The 19,664-nt window shown below is 37.9% G+C and overlaps 2 protein-coding genes across 2 annotated transcripts; one reads left to right on the plus strand and one right to left on the minus strand.

The window, feature by feature from the left end:
* Positions 1-1,740: 1,740 nt before the first annotated feature.
* Positions 1,741-11,051, plus strand: RPF1 (ribosome production factor 1 homolog). Its single transcript, XM_028512953.2, has 9 exons — positions 1,741-1,975; positions 3,372-3,428; positions 4,864-4,944; positions 6,701-6,796; positions 7,372-7,525; positions 8,702-8,784; positions 9,165-9,346; positions 9,536-9,662; positions 10,235-11,051. Exons 1-9 carry the CDS (start codon positions 1,760-1,762, stop codon positions 10,274-10,276), a joined length of 1,038 nt encoding a protein of 345 aa, XP_028368754.1. The 5' UTR covers positions 1,741-1,759; the 3' UTR covers positions 10,277-11,051.
* Positions 11,052-11,161: 110 nt separating this feature from the next.
* GNG5 (G protein subunit gamma 5) lies at positions 11,162-18,798 on the minus strand. The gene is made up of 3 exons (XM_028512954.2): positions 18,609-18,798; positions 14,854-14,997; positions 11,162-11,385 (listed from the first exon to the last, which is right to left on the minus strand). Exons 1-2 carry the CDS (start codon positions 18,687-18,689, stop codon positions 14,872-14,874), a joined length of 207 nt encoding a protein of 68 aa, XP_028368755.1. The 5' UTR covers positions 18,690-18,798; the 3' UTR covers positions 11,162-11,385; positions 14,854-14,871.
* Positions 18,799-19,664: the final 866 nt, after the last annotated feature.

Genomic DNA, 19,664 nt, shown 5'->3' on the forward strand with positions numbered 1-19,664 from the left:
TAAAAAAAGAACAAGGATGAGTGAGAAATGCAGTATGGACATCAAAATGTTAAATTATCAAAACAGTGTTGATATTGAAACATATAATTTGAAATTCAGGAAATTTCTGGAAAATTAACTACTAATAGGCAACCAAAAAGAAGTCTTTTTTTTTCTCTGTTTGAAGGGAATTTTCATAACATTGAAATGAAGAATAAAACAAAAGTTAACCACTGGGAATCACTTTGTTCACTTGGTTTCCATGGTACTCTACTACCTTGATTTTCCCTTCTCGTTCTTCTGTACTGGATCCTCCTTTTCTCTCCAGCTCTTCATGTGGGGCTTTCGCAGGGGTCATTCCTTCATGCTCTTTTCTTTTTCAGTTCTCTAGCTACACTCACTGTAATGGTTTGAAATACTCCCTATATGCTGATGACTCCCAATTTTTGATCTCTAGCCTATGTGTCTCCTGCTGCAGAATCATACATCCCAATTAACTACTTGAAAACAACATTCATGACTAGTGTCTCAACCTGAACGTTTGGAGAACTGAAATCTTGATCTTACCCTTCAAATTTGCTACACCCAAAGTCTCTCCCATCTCAACTGATTTAACTCCATTCTTCCAGTTGCTCAGTTCAAAAGTCTTGGAGTTGTCCTGGACTCTTCTCTTTCTCATGTCCTTCATTCTAATCATCAAATACTTTAAAAAGAATCTGATCACTTCTTACCATCTCCATTAGAACCACACTGGCTCAAGACATTATCATTTCTCCCCTCCTTTCACTTTCTCTCTCCTGGAGTCTATTCTCAAAAGAAGAGTCTGAGTGCTACCTTTAAAATACAAGCCAGGTCATGTTACCATTTTTTTTCAAATCCTCCAAGAGATATGCATCTCACATAAAATAAAAACCAAAGTCCTTACAAAACCCTACACAATTTGTCATTCCTAACACCTTCCTCCCCTTATTCTCCTTTCTCACTTGACTCCCAACCTCCATGGTATTTCCCAAACACACCAGGCTTGCTACTGACCTTGGAGCTGTGAGTTTCCTTTGCCTGCAGAGCTTTTCTCAGATTAGCAGCTCCACCCCCATCATCTCCTTCAAATTTCTGGTCAATGTAACCTTTTCAACAAAGCCTATATGATTTCCTGTTTATTTTTTATGTATTGATTTTAGAGAGGATGGGGAGAGAAAGATGCAGATTTGTTGTCCCACCCATCTGTGCACTCATTGATTGACTATTGCATGTGCCTTGACCATGGATAGAACAGCAACTGATGCATCTGGAGGAGGCTCCAACCAGGTTACCCAGCCAGGGCACGTATGATTTCCTTTTTAAAAGCTGCAACATGCCCTTCTACCCTGTCATCTTCTTTTACCCTGTTCTACTTATATATACATATAAAGTAATACATACATATATGTGTGTGTGTATATATATACACATACATATTTGTGAGCTCATTTTAAGTCTCTGTAGTAGAATGTAAACTTTTCTATGTAAAAGATTTTATTCCAATGTTTTGAGGGCTGGGCACAAAGAAAACGCTCAATATAGAATTCCACGAATTCATCATTTCATTGTCCATACAGCTGGGCATCCCACTTAACTATCCTCAGACCTAAATTTCATAAACTTCTTAAATGGCTAAAGCTCACGCAGCATTCTACAATTCTCATTAAAAACTTCCCTCCCCCGGAAGTAAAAGTCTAAGAAGGCGTCTCAGAGTAGGAAACTACTTCCGTTTCCGTACAGACGCCCAGGAACGAACGCTATGGAGAAGACTGGCGGTAGCCGAAAGAAACCCCTGAAACGCAAAGGCGCTACCGAGGAACCTCAGGAGGCGGCATTTGTTAAGGATGGGGCGACAGAAAGCGAGGTCCAACCCCCCAAAGCGTCTGCCTTTCCTCCAGGCTTCAGCATTTCCGAGATCAAAAACAAACAGCGGAGACATTTAATGTTCACGCGGTGGAAACAGCAACAGCGGAAGGTACGGGAGGGGCGGAGGCTGTAGAGCGCTTGCGCGGCTTCTTTTGCTCGCGGGTTGTGGGGAAGTGGATGGGGTTGTTGAATTTGCGTGGTCCCCTTGCCAGGGTTCCGAGCTGTGGTGACTAATCCGAAGGATTGCCCTCGCCGGGCTTGTTTTGTCCCGGTCCCCTCGTCCTGCTTTTTGTTTGAGCGTCCGTGATTCCTTTTCTTACCAGCTTTTTGCTAGGGGGACTCTGGCTGAGAATGAAGCAATTTTCACTACTCCTCTCCCAATAGTGAAAATTATTTCTTACTGATCTAGGAAGCAAGTTTCCCTCTCCTTGGTCCCGTCCGCTTCCGGTTGGTTAATTCACGGAATCTAACGGAGGCAGTACATAAATTCAAAGTGATGTTTCTCTGATGCAACTCTTAACTGAAATTAGTGCTGTAATGTTTCTAGTAATTGTATTTACTCTTTACAGCGTTGCCCTCATACTCGTCTGGAAGGTAATCAAATAGGGAGAGATAAATAAAGCCCAAGCTGACAGTGCTCATTTGTGGTTAAATTGCAGTTAAAAGTAAAACTTGCTTATTCTTGCACATTGTAAAAGTTCATACACATAATACTCTTTATTTGTCTGCCTCCTGAGCTGTTTGAAGCCCTCAACTGAGTCTTATTCGGCCTGATTGCTGAGTAAGGAGTACATTGAAGGAGCATCTTACCCATTCTGTTGTGCGAGTATGGGGGAAGGGTGCCCTAGAAGACCTGAGACCTGGACTTCCTGCGACCTAATAGACTGAGAGTTAATAACACCGGGGGAGGAGGGGAGGGAGCATTTTCTGTTGTGTGTCAAGCGTTCTGTTCAGAAATGTCCAGAATATACACATTCACAGTACAATCTTAACTCACCTTTCAAGTTCTTAATACCTTTAAAAGCACATTTTGATTATGAAATACATGGAGAGCTAGTGATGCTTTTATTGGAAGCAACGTGAAAATGAATCTCCCATTCCCATTTATTTTTAGTACTTTCCCAGAGAAACAACCAGCATAGCCATGGCTTTCTTTAGGAATGCAGGGGAAAAAAAGCAAAAGTTTTTTTAGATATACATTGTGTGTTTTCACTTAGTTTCAGATTTTACAATAAAAAATAAAGTTAGTGAAATTTTAAATATTCAAAAATTGGCCAATTTAGATTTTTTTTTTGAAGAAGCAGGCTTTTTGTTACAGAAATTTTATTGATGGGCCAGCTCGTTTGTTTTACAATACCTTAACGGAAATCTACGTCAACATTTTAATTTTAATACATTACGAAGATTACTCAATGTAAGTATTTGTAGCATTAGTAATTTGTAGTTTCTGTGTTTATGATATAACTGATGGTTTCTCAATATTATTCTTTTTTCATACCCTTTAGGAAAAGTTGGCAGCTAAGAAAAAACTTAAAAAAGAGAGAGAGGCTCTTGGTGATAAGGTAAATAAAGTTTTTAGCTATCTGCTTTCTAATATTAAGGAATGTTCAGTGATATTTATGTTGAGTGACATAATTTGTGAAGTATTTCAGATGTGTAATAACATAACAAACCCCTTTCTACCCAGCTTAAGATATAATGCATTAGCCCTGGCTTGTGTGGCTGAGTGGATTGAGTGCCCGAGAACCAAAGGGTTGCTGGTTTGATTTCCAGTTAAGGCACATGCCTGGGTTGTGAGCCAGGTCCCTGGTGGGGGGCACATGAGAGGCAACCACACCTTGATTTTTCTCGCCTTTTCTTTCTCTCTCCTTCCCCTCTCTAAAAATTAAGTAAATACAATCTTTAAAAAAAAGAAAAAGAACATACAACTCTTCCTCCTTCCCATTTCTTATGATGAGGTACCAAGTAAAGATAAGTGTTTGAAGGGAAAATTATAGACAGTATAGAAATAAAACACTACTTTTTAATGCATTCTCTTAATAGTATTATGTTAAATGACATGAAATTGCCAATATTACACTATTTTTACCTGCAAAATTCTATTAAGCAATGTTAGTCTCTTTTTAGCTCTCAGTAATCAGTCAGTTACAGTAACAATATGCTGATCACCATTTGAAACTACTACCATTCTGGTTTTTTGTATTGAACGATGACTTCCTAGAACTATCTCCTTTAAAAAACTATTTAAAACTTAATATTCATTTCATAGAGTAATAAAAAATAAAATCCTAAATACCATCAATTCATATCTCTGCTAGTGTGCATACATTTTAAATCTGTTTCAGTTACTATATGCTTATGATTCTCTTGCCTACTCCTTACCATTTCATTTACCCAATTTTTGGTCTAAGCTGAGTATGCATGATTGCAACAATATTCCATTATGTTGAAGTACTATGGTCATTATCCTGCTGTTGTACATTTGCCCTATTTGCTGTTCATTTCTATTAAGAATAGTGATCCTACATCTTTCTTTATGTAAATTGCTCCCCTCTTTAAATCCCCCAAACCAGAATTACTCGTTCAGCAGATGGAAACAGATTTGAAGCTTTTGTTATATATTTCTGAACAGTTTTTTAGAAGTCTTGAGACAAAACGACATGTATATATACTTTTGTAACTTTTTCCATTTTGTTTGATATCTCTGTTCTTAATGGACAGTTATTTTGCTCTCACTTTTTTCTCTGTGACTTCTGTCTGGCTTTAAGTCGTTTGATCCAATGTTGGCAATTTTTTTAGTATGTGTGTGTTTCTGCTCAGAGTTAGAAAGCTTTTTTTACTCAGAGTTGTTAGGATTGATTTAGCACTGTGTTGAAATCAGGAACAGATTGAGTTTTTGGATTGTTTACAAATTTCTGTTATTCTTCCCACTGTAATGCAAAATTATTTATGTAAAATGTTTCTTACTACAACTTAATCTTTTTTTCTTTTATTTAGGCTCCACCAAAACCTATACCCAAGACCATTGACAACCAGCGAGTGTATGATGAAACCACAGTAGACCCTACTGATGAAGAGGTAACGAAAAATTATCTGTTAATATGTTGTTTAAAGTACTTGCTGGTGAATTTCTGTAATGGATTGATACAGCTTTACTGTTGGCATATTATCTTATTTGCTATAGACTTTATAATAATTAAATTTCCCAATAATGCTATAGAAAAAGGCAGTGATTTATTTTCCAGAAATATATTCTATTTTATGCCTACATAAACATCCTGTCATTAATACTCCTTTTTTATACATCATTTGAAAAGTACTTCTCATACTGTAGAATTTTGTATTACCTGTTACACATTTTGATACTTAGGAATAATATTTGATGTTATTTTTTGTGTCCTCATAAAACTCTTCATTTCAAAATAATCTACTTTTCACATTTTATCTTTAGTTTGTAACAGTACAGTCAGAGAATCAAGGTTTTTAAAACATTGAATATATTTTTTTAAATCTTTATAAGGGAAACTTGGTTTTGTTATGTCGTTTGTTTTCAAACCATGCATTTTATCAAAGTGTTTTCACATATCTCCCAATATAATCACTCAGTCAGTCAGTCTTCAGCCAATGTTTATTGATTGCCTACTATGTATTGGAATTTGTTTTTGGTATTAGAGATCCATCAGTACATAAAACATTGTCACACATATACACACAAAATTATTGTCCACCCAGAGCTTACATTGCAGGAGGAGATACAAACAATGAATATAATAAATTATTATATGTTAGGAGATGATAGGTTACTAGAGTTAACAAGTGGTAAAGGAGATTCAGGACTACCTGGAGTAGAATTTGCAATTTTATTTATATATATATATATATATTTCCTTTGTATTTTTTTTTTTTGCTTTAAAACTGGACATCGTATTGTAATATCTGGATTGTTTTCTTAAGGGTTATTGGGTTTGTTATTGTTTTAGTAATTTGCCTAGAACTAAAATGTAGTTTATGTCTGACAATTGCACTGTCTGTACCCAGTTTTTTTTAAACCGACTCTGTGGGGATTTCCCCTGTGTTTGTGTGGCTTAATGGTCAGCCAGTGATTTGGACAGAAGTTTAGACATTTTGAACCACTCTGACATACATAGCTTCTGCCAGCTAAGCTGTGTCTGGGTTAAGGGATGTTTCAAAGTTGCAGCCAGTTCTCAAGTCTCCGTTGCCTGTCATGTGTGCTAGAGTCTCGGGTTTCTCCCATGTGTAATATCTTCCATGTATAGGTAAGCCATCAGGCAGGGATCTGTGAAGACATTGTCAGCCTTTCTATGGCTCATTCACTTCCAAAGCTCTCCTTTAAATTTATGGTTTCTTTAAATTTCCACAGCTATCCTGAAGTGGATCTGTAAGCGTGGACTAGCAAAGCTAGGGTTTTCACACACACATCCTCCCGCCCTGAATTGGGCCCCACCACCTTTGGAGTCAAGACTTCTGGTTCTTGACTACCATCAGACCTAAAGTTGATGAAAAGTTCTTTTTACTGACGTCGTTGGGGGAGAGAATAGCTCTAGGAAGATTCCTGATACTCTTGGCTATGGCTGAAGCGATTTTTCAAGGACAAACACATTTCAGTCTGTGACCTGAAATTGTTTGTGACATTTTTTTTCCAGAGGAAATCACCTAACTTCTTCATGTTGCTATTAATGTAAGTCCTTTCTAGGCCTTATTTAAATCCCATCAGCTAGGTAGTCAGTGTCACTGAATCCTTCTAGAACTACTTCTAAAATTTTGACACAGGAGAGTATTTGATTAAAATTATCTTGTTTTTCTGTATTCTAAGGTTGCTTATGATGAAGCTACAGATGAATTTGCTTCTTACTTCAACAGACAAACTTCTCCCAAGATTCTCATTACAACATCAGATAGACCTCATGGGGTAATAAATACATTAATTTGTATAGTTCTTGAATTCCTAATGTTCTTTTATTACTTAGACTACTTAAAGGAACCCTGTTCAGAAGAGTTAATTAGTAATTGCCTTAGATGATGCCTGTGAATAAGCTAAATAAAATGTAACACTGATGGAATGTAGGTTTACCAAGCATGATTCTTCAGGATAGGGTTTCTCGACCTCAGCACTGTTAACATTTGGGCTGTATAATTTTTCGTTTTGAGGGTAGTCCTGCTCATTATAGGAAGGTTAGCAGCATCTGTGGCCTTTACCTGCTAGATAGCACCAGTATCAGCCATCCCCCATCCCCAGCCATAATCACCAGAAATGGTGATGTTTTCAGACATTGCCAACAGTCTCCTGGTAGAACAGAGTCACCACCAATGAAAGTCACTGCTTTAGGATAATCAGCCTGTGGTAAAGAATGAAACACTGTTCAGATTTCATTCTTTTCCTGGCCTTGCTCTCTATTAACATTTTATAATACTTATTGTATCTTTGCTGATAAGTAAATTCTTAACGTCTTCACTTTTGAAGATTTTTGTAATTTTGTTTTACAGAGAACAGTACGACTCTGTGAACAGCTCTCCACAGTTATACCAAATTCACATGTTTATTACAGAAGAGGACTGGCTCTGAAAAAAATTATTCCACAGTGCATCTCAAGAGATTTCACAGATCTGATCGTTATTAATGAAGATCGTAAAACCCCAAGTATCCTTTGTTTTTTAAGGGAGGGCCCCTATTTTACATGGTTTGTGTTAAGAGATTATTATCAGTAATAGCAACTTTTTGTACAGTACAGGTACTTAGGAATTAATAAATTTGGATTTTGTAGTTTGCTTATTGACACACACCATATTTAGTAGGAATGTTTTCAAAAGGATTTAAACCTTGATTTAGGTTGCAAGAAATGACTGTTACCTCTCTTAACCCCTGTAAGATTTGATTAAATTTTTCAGTGTGCAGATGACACAGTAGTACTTTTGGCTGTGTGTCATGAAGTTGAACCTGTGGTGAATCTTGAAAAGAAATATTCAAACAGTTACTGGTAATCTGCTATGTGGTAGGCACTGGTATCTGTCAAAAATAAAGCCTTCAAGAGCTGGGAAAAATGGCATTTACATGACTATAACAAAATAAGTGACAAGTGCTATAGTAACAGTGAAAACAGATTCAGAGCTTAATTTTGACTGTAAAAAAGAGGGCATTTGAAGTGGGACTTAATGCATGAGTAAACTATTGCAGGTATTTGAAATAGCAAGAGTTAAAAAAAAAAGACAGCTGTGGTAAGATTAATGTGTATGGTGTATAAGACATTGTATCACTGCCTACTGGTTAGGGAACACCATGAGGAGACAGCTTAGAAAGGCAGGTCAGAGCCACATTGTGAGTGCCACACTAATAACCTTGATATCAAGAGGGGAGCTTAGGAGTCTCTGGTTTTGTGGGATGACAGTCAAAGCTGATGGCATATCCTAACCTTACAAACATGTCTGTATAAACATAAAAGTGCATTTTTAGGATTATAAAATATCTACATGGAGGTGAACTTAATTACTCTAGAATCCCTTCCTGTCTCCTCATTCCTGTTAAGAGTGGTGGACTTCAGCTGAATACTCAAATACCCTTTTGAAAGTGATGATGAGCTATTTTTCATATTGTGAAGAGAGAAAAGGTAGGACAACAGGTTAATACATTTTTCTGAAAGATGTATGCTGACTTACGTGTCTTGAGTTTGAGGTTTCGTAAGAAAATCTGTTAACCCAGAGGAACACATGCCTGTTCACTTAGCTACAGGTTTTAGCAGCCTTTGGGCATAGAGGACCAATTACTTAAACAATTCAAGATTTATATTGGAGTTCGGTATGTTCTTAGCTTTCTGAACAGATGGATTAATTCTGAGTCACTTGCCAAATGGACCAACTGCTCATTTTAAAATGAGCAGTGTTCGTCTGCGTAAAGAAATAAAGGTAAGTTTTAGGTATTGCTTGATTGGCATTGGTCTCATGTTTGCTTAAGTGAATGCTGTAACTAAAGAGATTGGTTTTAATAATGGCATTTGCTCTCCTGATTAAAACAATAGTTTCACCTACTAACAGTTTCCTTGTGAGACTGATTATGGCAGACAGGCCAATAGCCTTCAACACTATAAAACATGTTCCTCTTCTAGAACATGTTGGTGCATTCGCAGCATATAGAATACTTTTAGACATATCTTAATTCACAGGTTTGGTTAGCCATCTGTGGTCTGTCATTAAGATAAATTTTCATGTTTGTCATTTAAATTATAAAATTAAAATTGCAGTGATCTAGCTTTGCTAATTCATTTGATTTTTCACCATTTTTCTAGAGAAGAGGCAAGGACCCCACAGAACACATACCTGAAATAATTCTGAATAATTTTACAACACGGCTGGGTCATTCTATTGGACGGATGTTTGCATCTCTCTTCCCCCATAATCCTCAGTTTACTGGAAGGCAGGTTGCCACATTCCACAATCAAAGGGATTATATCTTCTTCAGATTTCACAGGTGAGGGAGGTACCTCAACTCCTTGGACTTTGACTTTAATCATGAAATATGTTTTCAACATAAACCAGTTTTCTAATGTGTTATGACAGTTATTGTAAATGAGAAATAGTCTTTTGAACCCTGTCATAATGTAAATGAAGCTGGGTTTATGCAAACTAACATCCTCGCCTTTTTTCTTTGCCTTTGAAGATACATATTCAAGAGTGAAAAGAAAGTGGGAATTCAGGAACTAGGACCACGTTTTACCTTAAAATTAAGATCTCTTCAGAAAGGAACCTTTGATTCTAAATATGGAGAATATGAATGGGTCCATAAGGTACGTGCTTGCTCTTGAAAAGCCATTTAGATGATTTTAATTATGGAATGAGAAGGAAACCATGTCTTTTTAAACTTTGGGTTTTATACCTTAAGTTATGCTTCTGAATGTCTTCCCTCACTGATGTGATATTTGGCTCTGGTGATTAATCCTCATTCAACTGAAGTATCCTAAAGATCATTGCTTCTCAAAGTAGGACCAGGAGCATCACCTAGAAATTTGTTAAGGTAAACTGTTTGGCCATTGATCTACTGAATTGGACCCAGCAATCTATAAGCCCGTGTTACCCTGATTCTAGTACGTGCTTGAGAAATGTAGACATTTGGAGATCATAATAAATTATAAATGAAAACATTACTTTAAAACATTCTTTTCTGTCTAGTAACCGGTATTTCACTGATATGTGATTTTTACTTTAAATTTGTATATATTTTACACATACATCTATTGGAAAAGTTAACTTCCAACACCTTTTATATTAGACCTAAAGACTGATACTTCAGAGACCCAAATTTTTAAGCACTGTTATCCATAGATTGTTTACTAACTTTTTTTTACCCCTTAACTTTCAGCCCCGGGAAATGGATACAAGTAGAAGAAAATTCCACTTATAAAGCAACTGAAGGAGTAATATTGGATTTTGCTGAGCAGGTCTATCTTGAGATTGTGACAGAAGACCCTTCAAAAGGGCATTTGCTGATAACACCTTTCAAATCTGCACAAATTACCTAGTGCCATGAATTACCTACCACTTACTGTTTCTGTAAGAAATATAAATAAATGTCATTTTGGTAAGAGATTAAGTTGTTGCAATTTAGGTTTCTTAAATTTTTGATAACTGAGTAATTAAGTTGGAATCAAAAATCAATATAGTATTCCCCTATGCACCTTCATGGAACATGTGAGTCAGAAAAATGGTGCCTGATAGATTACTAGGTAACCAACACACTGGTTTTATATCAGACTAATCTTTGATCTGGCACCTAGTTTTTAACTCAGTTTTCTGAATGATTAAGAGGCCAGGTGTCTGCAGTTTTTAACATTCCCTTAAGCCTGTCAGAAAGGTAAATATTTTAAAGCAAAAGTTTCCCAAGGACTCAAGCAAAGTTACAAATTATTAAAGCCAATCTTTGGTCCTTTTTTCTTACTACATTGTACCTCATTTGTTGTATTGTGGTACTCCAGGTTGTAAGTTCTTAGGTTTTTATGTATAATGGTAATACCCTTATAAGGAGTTTATTAATTTGTTATTAAAACACAGTTAACCCTATAAATAACTCATGAATAGAAAATGTAACTTCCCCTGACCCTTAAAAGAAGTATGCAACTTACCTTTACTTCTATAGCAGTCTTGGAAATGCAAGCATAGAGTTATGTGAGAGGAGTTGGTGGAACAAACAGTAACAACTTAACCCATCATGACAATGGGAAAATTGCCATTTATCTTAGGTGTTCAAAACAAATTAATATATCGTATACTACCAATAATTAAGCAAAAACCCTTTTATACTAAGTATTTATTTGAATGCTGCGCTCAGTGTATATAAAATAATCATCCTTGTGAAATAGAAATTCATGAAAATTCAGAGAGGTAGATGTTAAGGACTGACAAAGCAGAAGTTTGTATAGTGTGGCACGTGTTACAGGGATAAGCTTTTTGTACAAGCTTCAAATTTAGCTCTCTTCAAATATTCACTGGTTCATGAAAAGTGGTTTAGAACACCTGAAATGGAAAAAAAGGTGAATTAGGGTAAAGTGTCAAAGAGCAAGTTGTTTTCTTTTAACAGCAGTATATTTTATATTACTTTCACAGCATTCATCTAAATGACAGTTTATCAAGTACTTTTAAGCAGACACATCACAGAATTTCTAGGAAAAAGTGAAAAACAGGATGGGAAATGACTATAACTTAATTTCAAAGCTACTCTAAAGTATGTATCATTTATGGTTTTTAACTGGAGACTTAAAGATTAACTTGCCAAGATGATTTCCAGAATATACTCTGATTTTTAAAAAGGTTAATACACAAATCTGTTAATGCTGAGAAAAATCTGAACACCCCTACAAAATAAGCAATAGCGTTGCAGAGAATAGTCTGGTAATATCTGGTAAGATAGAACATGCAATCACACTTCTATTTACCTAGATAAATCTATACACAAAGGGAGATTTGTACACTGATAGGCACTATAGTGATGTTTAACAGCAACGAACTGGAAGTAGCCTAACTGCAACTCAACAGGGTAGTAGATAAAAAGATACACAGCCATTAAAATATCTACATGCGGGAGATAAACTAAGAAATGTGTGTTGTAAAAAGCAAAAACACAGGCACACCAAATTTAAGATGCTATCTATGTGGAAAGGTAGTAAAAGTTTATCTTTTATTAAACTCTTTAAAGATGGGTTTAATCTTGTGTGTTTACTGAACAAATCAATCCTGGATAAAGAAAAGTAGGCTTAGGGACAAAGGTTGGGGAGATGGGGAAAATTATTTAATTCAGGATGGTAGATATAAGGTCCATCTTTATACTTAAAAGGTTGAGATATTCTATAACAAAAGTGTGCAGTCAGTGCAAATTATTGGATTGGCCCAAAAGGTCGTTTGATTTTTTTCCATTAAGGTGGTTCTAGTAGCACTTAGTTGTCTTCAACTGCATTCAAAACAATTTTGTTACATTGTATTGTGTGACAGCTGTCATATCAGCGTGCATTAAAAAAACTTATCAGAACTGGTGAATTTTTATGTAACCAATATTGAAGGTGAAAAAAATACACATTTTCAGCATATTGTGCTTTATTTCAAGAAAGGTTAAAAATACAGCTGAAATGCAAAAAAAGATTTGTGCAATGTATGGAGAAGGTGCTGATCAAACCTGTCACAAGTGGTGTGCAAAGCTCTGTACTGGAGATTTCTCGCTGGATGATGCTCCATGGTTGGGTATACCAATTGAAGTAGATAGTGATCAAATCAAGACATTAACTGAGAACCATCAATGTTATATAACTCGGGATACAGCCAACAGACTTAAAAATATCCAAAATCAATAAAGCTATTGGTAAAAATGAAAAATGTATCTTTTATTTTATAGAAAAATCCATACAGATGTTTTTGGCCAACCCAATAAAGAAAGGTGTGGGGGGCAGAAAAATAGTAGCAAATAGGCTGGCAAGGGACCAGCATCAAGATCCCGGTGGAATACCAAAGTTTCATAAGACTAGTGTTAATAAAATTTAAATGTCAAAACATCCCTTTTAGTGTAGCCTCAAATTTGGAAACTTCAATATTCAGTAAAGTTTAATTAAGTTACAATATAACCACCAAACATCTCATTTACAAGTAATATTAAATAAGAAAATACGTGTTTTTAAAAAGCAGAATGAAAACCTACATACTATAATCCTCGTTTTTTAAAAAATCCTCACCCAAGGATATGTTTACTGATTTCAGAGGGAGAAGAAGGGAGAAAAAGAGAGAAACATCAATCAGTTGCCTCTTGTATGCACCCTGACCCTGGCAGGGGATCAAATCTTCAACCTATAAGTGTACAGGATGATGCTCCAACCAACTGAACCACCCAGCCAGGGCAATACTCATTTTTTAATTTTTTTTCTCTTAAATGGAAATACCTGCTAACCATGGTTATTTCTAAGAATATTGATCATGGTAATTTATCATTTTCCTTATACTAGTTATTGATAAATTACCTGTGCTGGGGTTTTGTTTTGTTTTTTAATTATAAAAATCATATATTTTTAAAAGTTATGAGTGTAGATTCACCTGTAGATTCTTTGTACCCATGCTACTACCACTCATTGTGGGCCTAGGACCACCAGCACTAGCATAACCTGGGAACTTGTAGAAAATGTTGATTTAGGGCCTCACTCCAGACCACTAATTTAGAATTTGCATTTTAACAAAGTGATTTGTAGATACATCAAATTGGAGAAGAAGAAATGCTTTCACATCAGAATATTTTTTAACTGGCAAAAAACGTCTCAAATCCTTATAGCCACAAATACTGCCAAGATTAATAACCACTATTTTACTTTGAAATCTGGGTTATTATCCCAGCCATATTTAAACACTTATCAGTAGACTGCTGTGAAATATAGACTTAACAGCCAGTTAAGAGCCAGGCTTCTTAACAGTACTTTATATCAAATGAAAATAAGCCATTTTGTAAAATGAATAGAACTGAAACAAGTTTCAAAAAAATCTTCATATACCATAAAAATACGCAATTTCCAAAAACTGCCGTGAACAACTAATACTTCCAGAAGCAAGGAACTATTAAATAGGAGATAGACTTAAAAAGAATTACTTTTGTATGGAAACCTGTTATTCAAAGGTGCCCCCCCAACCCCCTTGCTGTTTCAAAAATCAACCTACTTAACCAATCACTGCATTTACTGGAAACAGGTTGCACTTACAGAAGCTTCCTGGACACTCCCAAGTCTACAAAGAGTAATTAGGGAGGGCACAACTATGTAACATGGTATTTTAGGAAGCAGCTTCCTGGACTTTGAGGAGTTAGAATGTTTGTAAAGGGTGTGTACCATACCCTTTTTTTTAAAAAAAGCACTATTAGTTTAAGATTGCTTCTCATAGGTCAATACTAGTGAGCACACAGGCTGACTAACTACGAAGGTTTATTAAAAGCACTCTTAAATTATTTGGAGCATGTGTTGGTCACATCTGTTTTTGGACTAATATGTTTTTGCACATACTGACATTTGATCTGGAAGGCACACATTACAATTTAGAAATCAGCGTATTCAACTGTCACACTTTGCATTCACAAATCCCCATTCTTTGCTATGCTGCCCTACAGTTTAATTCTATTAATCACCATAAACAGTGCCAATTTTTTAAAACTATTTGTTACATACACAAAAATTAGTATCTAGGGGCCTCGAAATACACCACTAGGCTATGCTGTAAGAACTGTCACTTCTTATAGCAGTGAAATTTCCTAGTTATTCTTCTATACTCTTTATTAAATCATCTATTTAACCCTCTTTATGATAAAATAGAAACAATTAGTCTTCATGACTACTAAAACAGTAAATTTCGTCAATTCTCACAAAACAAGACGGGGAAACTTGCAGTGCCAAACGAGTGCACAACGGCAAAGAAAGAGACAACTAGTTATTCCTGCTCTGTGTGGGTTTTGTTGTTTTAACTTACCTTCAAAGATTCATTTCACTACAAAAAGGAACAGACTTTCTGGGGTCTGAAGGGGTTGGTACTTGAAGATACTCCAGTCAGCAGGGGGTCATGTTGAGCATTCTGCAGACAGAATTGTTTCAAATCTGCAGCTGCCTGGGAAACCTATACATAACAAAGGGGGAAAGAGTAGAAGGTGATAATATTTTAAGGAAAAGTTTTCTCAAATCTTTCAAAATACCTGCAATAAACATTTCTCTTAATTCAAAACAAGCTAACTGAAGGTCACTACTGAGCTCTTAAAGCACTGCATGTAAGACTATAATTTATGTTTTCTTTTGCTTATTAAAGGCATCAAATGATTCAGTACAAACAGTACAATTCCATTTAGCTGCAAAGTACAGCACATTTTGCTAGTTTATTAATAAGCAGGCTGTTCAAGTGCAACCTTGAAGGTAAGCAACATCTTGCTTTTTATTAAAAACAGTACATACAATAGGTAAAAGCAAAAAGCATTAAAATTCTAGCAAACTATTATTTCACCTTGAAAGCAGTATTACTGGAAAAAAAATGCTACTACTGTGAATTAATACAGTGTTCTAAATCTAAACCATTCAGGGGGGGTGGGGAGAGGAGTGGCGGGGAAATGCAGAGAACTGTACTTGAACAGTAAAATAATTTAAAAATAAATAAATCTAAACCACTCAGTCCATTGTTTTGGCATTATGTATCAGCAGCTGTTTAATGTTACTGGAAAGTGACAGCTTTCTCCCCAGTGTCAGATGATTGAAAAGCTGATAGCAAACTTCAGTTAATTTTAACAATCTGAGCAGCCTGCCTTTAAGAAATTGTATTTGCCTTAAATGTGATTTAATAATTTTTCTATATATATGCAATGCCACTGAAACAGGACTTAAGGAACTTCATGGCTTTACAGTATACTGTATCATTTAAATACCTACTATTTGTATATATTCTGGTAAGGAGATGCCGGGTATAAAAACAGTGAACTGAATGGTTCAGGTGTGGAATATGGGTGCCTAAAAGATGCCCCAAATGAATAAAATCCTAAGTCTTGAATTGAAGTTCAGGAAGATGGGAAAAATAATCATTTATTCTCAGTTTTAACTATCCTCAAGGAGAGTGAGAGCAGTTAGGTGTCCAGTCCAGCTGGGGTATTTGGCCTTCGAAAAAGAAGAGCATCAAAGATTGTCTCTATACCAAGACGGCTGGTAGACTACTGCTGTACCCCAAACATTAACCTGATAAAAGGATCCATCACTCTGACAGGAATCTAAACTCTGCTCTCAGAATCTATTTGTATGTTTGACTTATACAACAATCCAAGTAAAGAGTTCCACAAGTTTATTTAGTAATTGTATAAAGTAGTTTTCAAATACCTGGTACCAAGTACTATGCTAAATGGCCACTCTGCTCCCTCCAAAAAGAAGGTATAAAGCTAAAGTATCATTTTTCACAATCTTACAACTTGATTTCATTCACATTCAACAGCAGTAAAAATACACTAACGTATCTTAATTTTCTGCCTGAAGTACAGTAAGATCCAATGTAACTCCCTTTCACAAATATACCTCTAGGCACTGAGAATATGTAAAAGCCCCTGCCATTATGGAGCTGACAGTTAAGAGAAAAAGACAAACAAGATGCTCTAAAGTGATTTGTTAGAATATGACCTACAGGAAGTTGTCTCTGAGGAGGTGACATTTAAACTGATCTCAATGCCCAGAAATCCAGCCAAGTATCCATCAACATGAAAGTAGTCACTGAGAATTCCCATGGAGTGGGGAAACTGAGATAAAAGTTCTGAAACTCAACAAGTTGCTAGTCCCTAAGACACTGTAATAGTAACCATCCAGGAGGTGAAAACCTTATAATATTGCATAATTACTAGTGCCCTCTTTCAACCTCAAAAGTGTCCTGGGATAGCAACTAATTGTATGGTCATCCTACATATGGGAGAATTTATCAAGCATTTGTGGCAATTTCTATCAACTGTACTCAAAGGCTTAAACAGTAAACTTGTGATAGCTTAAAAATATCACTAAAAATAAAAGGCGTTAGCCAGTGGTCAGGGATAAAAAAAGATGCACAAAATGAACTAACCACATTCTGCAACTCATCTAAAGAAAAGCTCATTTCAAGTCCCAAGGTGGAATGTGTCCCTCCTTCCCCAGCCCTAGCATCAGACAAACTGAGGACTCTAAAACCAAGTCACTTGTGGTGGCTTTAATGATCCCAACCAGAAGCCTCCTATAGAATTAAGTATAGGATGCAGGCATCATGCTGAGGAGTTATTGGAGGGGCTAAGGTTTTCATAACAAAGTCCTCTAGTACTTTATTCTGAGTACTTCACCTCATTTTCTTTGGAGATGAGAGCTAAGTACCCCTAATTAAATTAACACAGCTTAGTTCAGTCAGCCTTTTTTTTTCTTTCCAGGGCTGATAAAGGCACACCTGAATGATAATGTAATGGGCGGTTAAGAAATGTATGTCAAACTTCAAAGTTAAATCCAACCAAGACTGACCATAAATCCCAGAGGATAAGGAATCTGGAGATCAGAGAAATGAATTCCATCAGCAAGGGTCCACAGAACTTACAGGACAGGGAGGGGAATCCCACCCCAAGACTAATGGGAATTTCCCTGTCCTCCTGAGGTCCCTGACGTTTCTACTAAAGGAAGTAAGTGAGATACCATCTTACTCTACAAAACATTTCTGGGAGAAGTCAAGAGTAGACTGATGAGCAAAGAATCAAATCATCTTGGAAAATGGCTGCTGCTTTGAACAGAATAAATGATTTACATTCTACTCCCGTTTCTTTTTTTTTTTTTTGGTTTCTTTTTTTAATTACAAGTAGTTTTTCATGTAAGCTAACGTACCAGAACGAAGCGAATCCACTTGGAATTTTTTTAAAAAGCAGGAGAAACTTGAACTAGCACTTCCATATCAGGTTGTCACATCAACACACTTAAAAAGCTTTTTCCCCAAAGTTCATTAACAAAAGACAAGGTCAATGCTAACCAGACACCAAAATAAGTAAAACTAGCCCACACTAACCACTTTTGGGGTATGCAGACCTGTAGATATCCCCAAGGTCAGGTCACGGCAAACTGCCAAATAGGTATGAATTGCACGCTTTGTATGAGGCTGGTTATACAGGGCACCAGTGGTGGCCTTATACACCGGGAAGGTTTCAAAAACAAACATGCTTCTTTAATCTACAGTTCAAGTTATTCAAGAATTCGTTCCCAAATATGTGTTCGTTGGGTGAAAGGAAAAAACCTACTACTAAAGGGAGTGGCTCGACACGAACACGAAAAGAAAAAATACGTCTACTGTCAACCAAAAGTACGATAAAACCCTGTCGGGTAACAAGAGACGGTGGAGGCTGGTAGAGAGGGACGGGAAGGGTGCGGACCGCGCGCGGGGCAGCTGCCGGCTGGCCCAGCCGAGAAGTCTCTCCGGAGAAAGGGAGAGGGAAGGAGGGTCGGAATGCGGAAAGTCGCAGTCCAGACCTGCGGCCGGCCGCTTTGCAAAGTTCTGGGGCGGAAGGGAGTTCTAACCTGCCTCAAAACCACAGCGCCGAGCCACACGAGTCGGTCTCTAAATGTCGGCCGACGCCCGGGCCGGCGGACGCCTCCCCAGGGGAAGGGAGTACCGCCCGCCCGCCCCAGCGAGCTCGGCCGCCGATTTCCCACCAGCCCTCGCCACCGACGCTGCCTTCCCCTCCCCCTCGGCCGCCCGCCCCCGCACACCTTCACGCGGTTGAGCCCAGCCTCCAGCCGGAGCTGTTGAACCACCTTCTTCATAGCGGTGACACTGGAGGAACCAGACATTGTGCGGGCAAGCTAGGCCGATTTGTCGGTAGTGGGTCAGCAAAGCCAGACGGCGGGGGAGCAAAGCCAGGGGCGGGGCTCGGAACTTTGTCTCTAAGTTTCCGGTTCTTCGCGCAGCGGCTCCACCCTCGGCGCGCATGCGCGTCCTCTGCGCGCGCAGTTTCTGCTCCTCGCCCTCGCGCCAGCTGGAGGAAAGCGGTGAGGGGGGGGGGGGGGGATCGAGAAGGGGGCGGAGCGGACGGTGGGCGTGGCAGCTGCGGGCCGGGTGCGCCGACACCTAGCCCAGCTGTTCTCTCTCTACCGGGAGGCCGATTTGGGAGAAGTACGGACAGTCGATGGCCGCGGACACTCTAGAGAGACCCTGAAGAGGACTGGTGAGTGAAAGTCAGACGCTTGAGGGAGTTATATAAAATACCTCGTGGCGAGTTGACAAGGAAGTTCCAGTTTTCCTGACGGAGTTGGCGGCTGAGGTTGAGGTTGGGAACGTGAGAGCCCCGCCGGGACGTGGGAACTAGAAGTAACCGGCTCGTCACTTGGAGCCCATCTCCACGGAGACGCGTCTCTGATAGACCCAAGTTTGCCCTATGGGCGACCCATCCCGCTTCCCCAGGGTCGGAGCCCAAACTCCGAAAGAGTGCGGACGTCGCCGCAACCCACCGAGGGGAGCAGCCCGTTTGCGGGGAGCAGGGGCGCCGGTTACCTAGAGAAAAAAGGATCTTCTCAAGGTGTAGCTTCTGCTGCCTCTTACCGTCTTGGTTTTCTGGAAGAGGTTGTGGAAAAGCCAAGGTGCTGGTTGTAGATACATGTGTCTTCTCTTGTTACCTATTTCATTTGGGGGGTTAGTGCTGATTTTACTTTAAAAAATAAAACTGATTTTTTGTGCATGTTTCTGGAAAGTTTGTTCATTTGTGTTTCAATTGTAACTTATTACCTGCTGCTTGAAATTGATTTCCAGGGGGGGTTTCTGAAGAGAAA

Source organism: Phyllostomus discolor, chromosome 5, assembly GCF_004126475.2.
Source record: "Phyllostomus discolor isolate MPI-MPIP mPhyDis1 chromosome 5, mPhyDis1.pri.v3, whole genome shotgun sequence".
NCBI lineage: Eukaryota > Metazoa > Chordata > Mammalia > Chiroptera > Phyllostomidae > Phyllostomus > Phyllostomus discolor.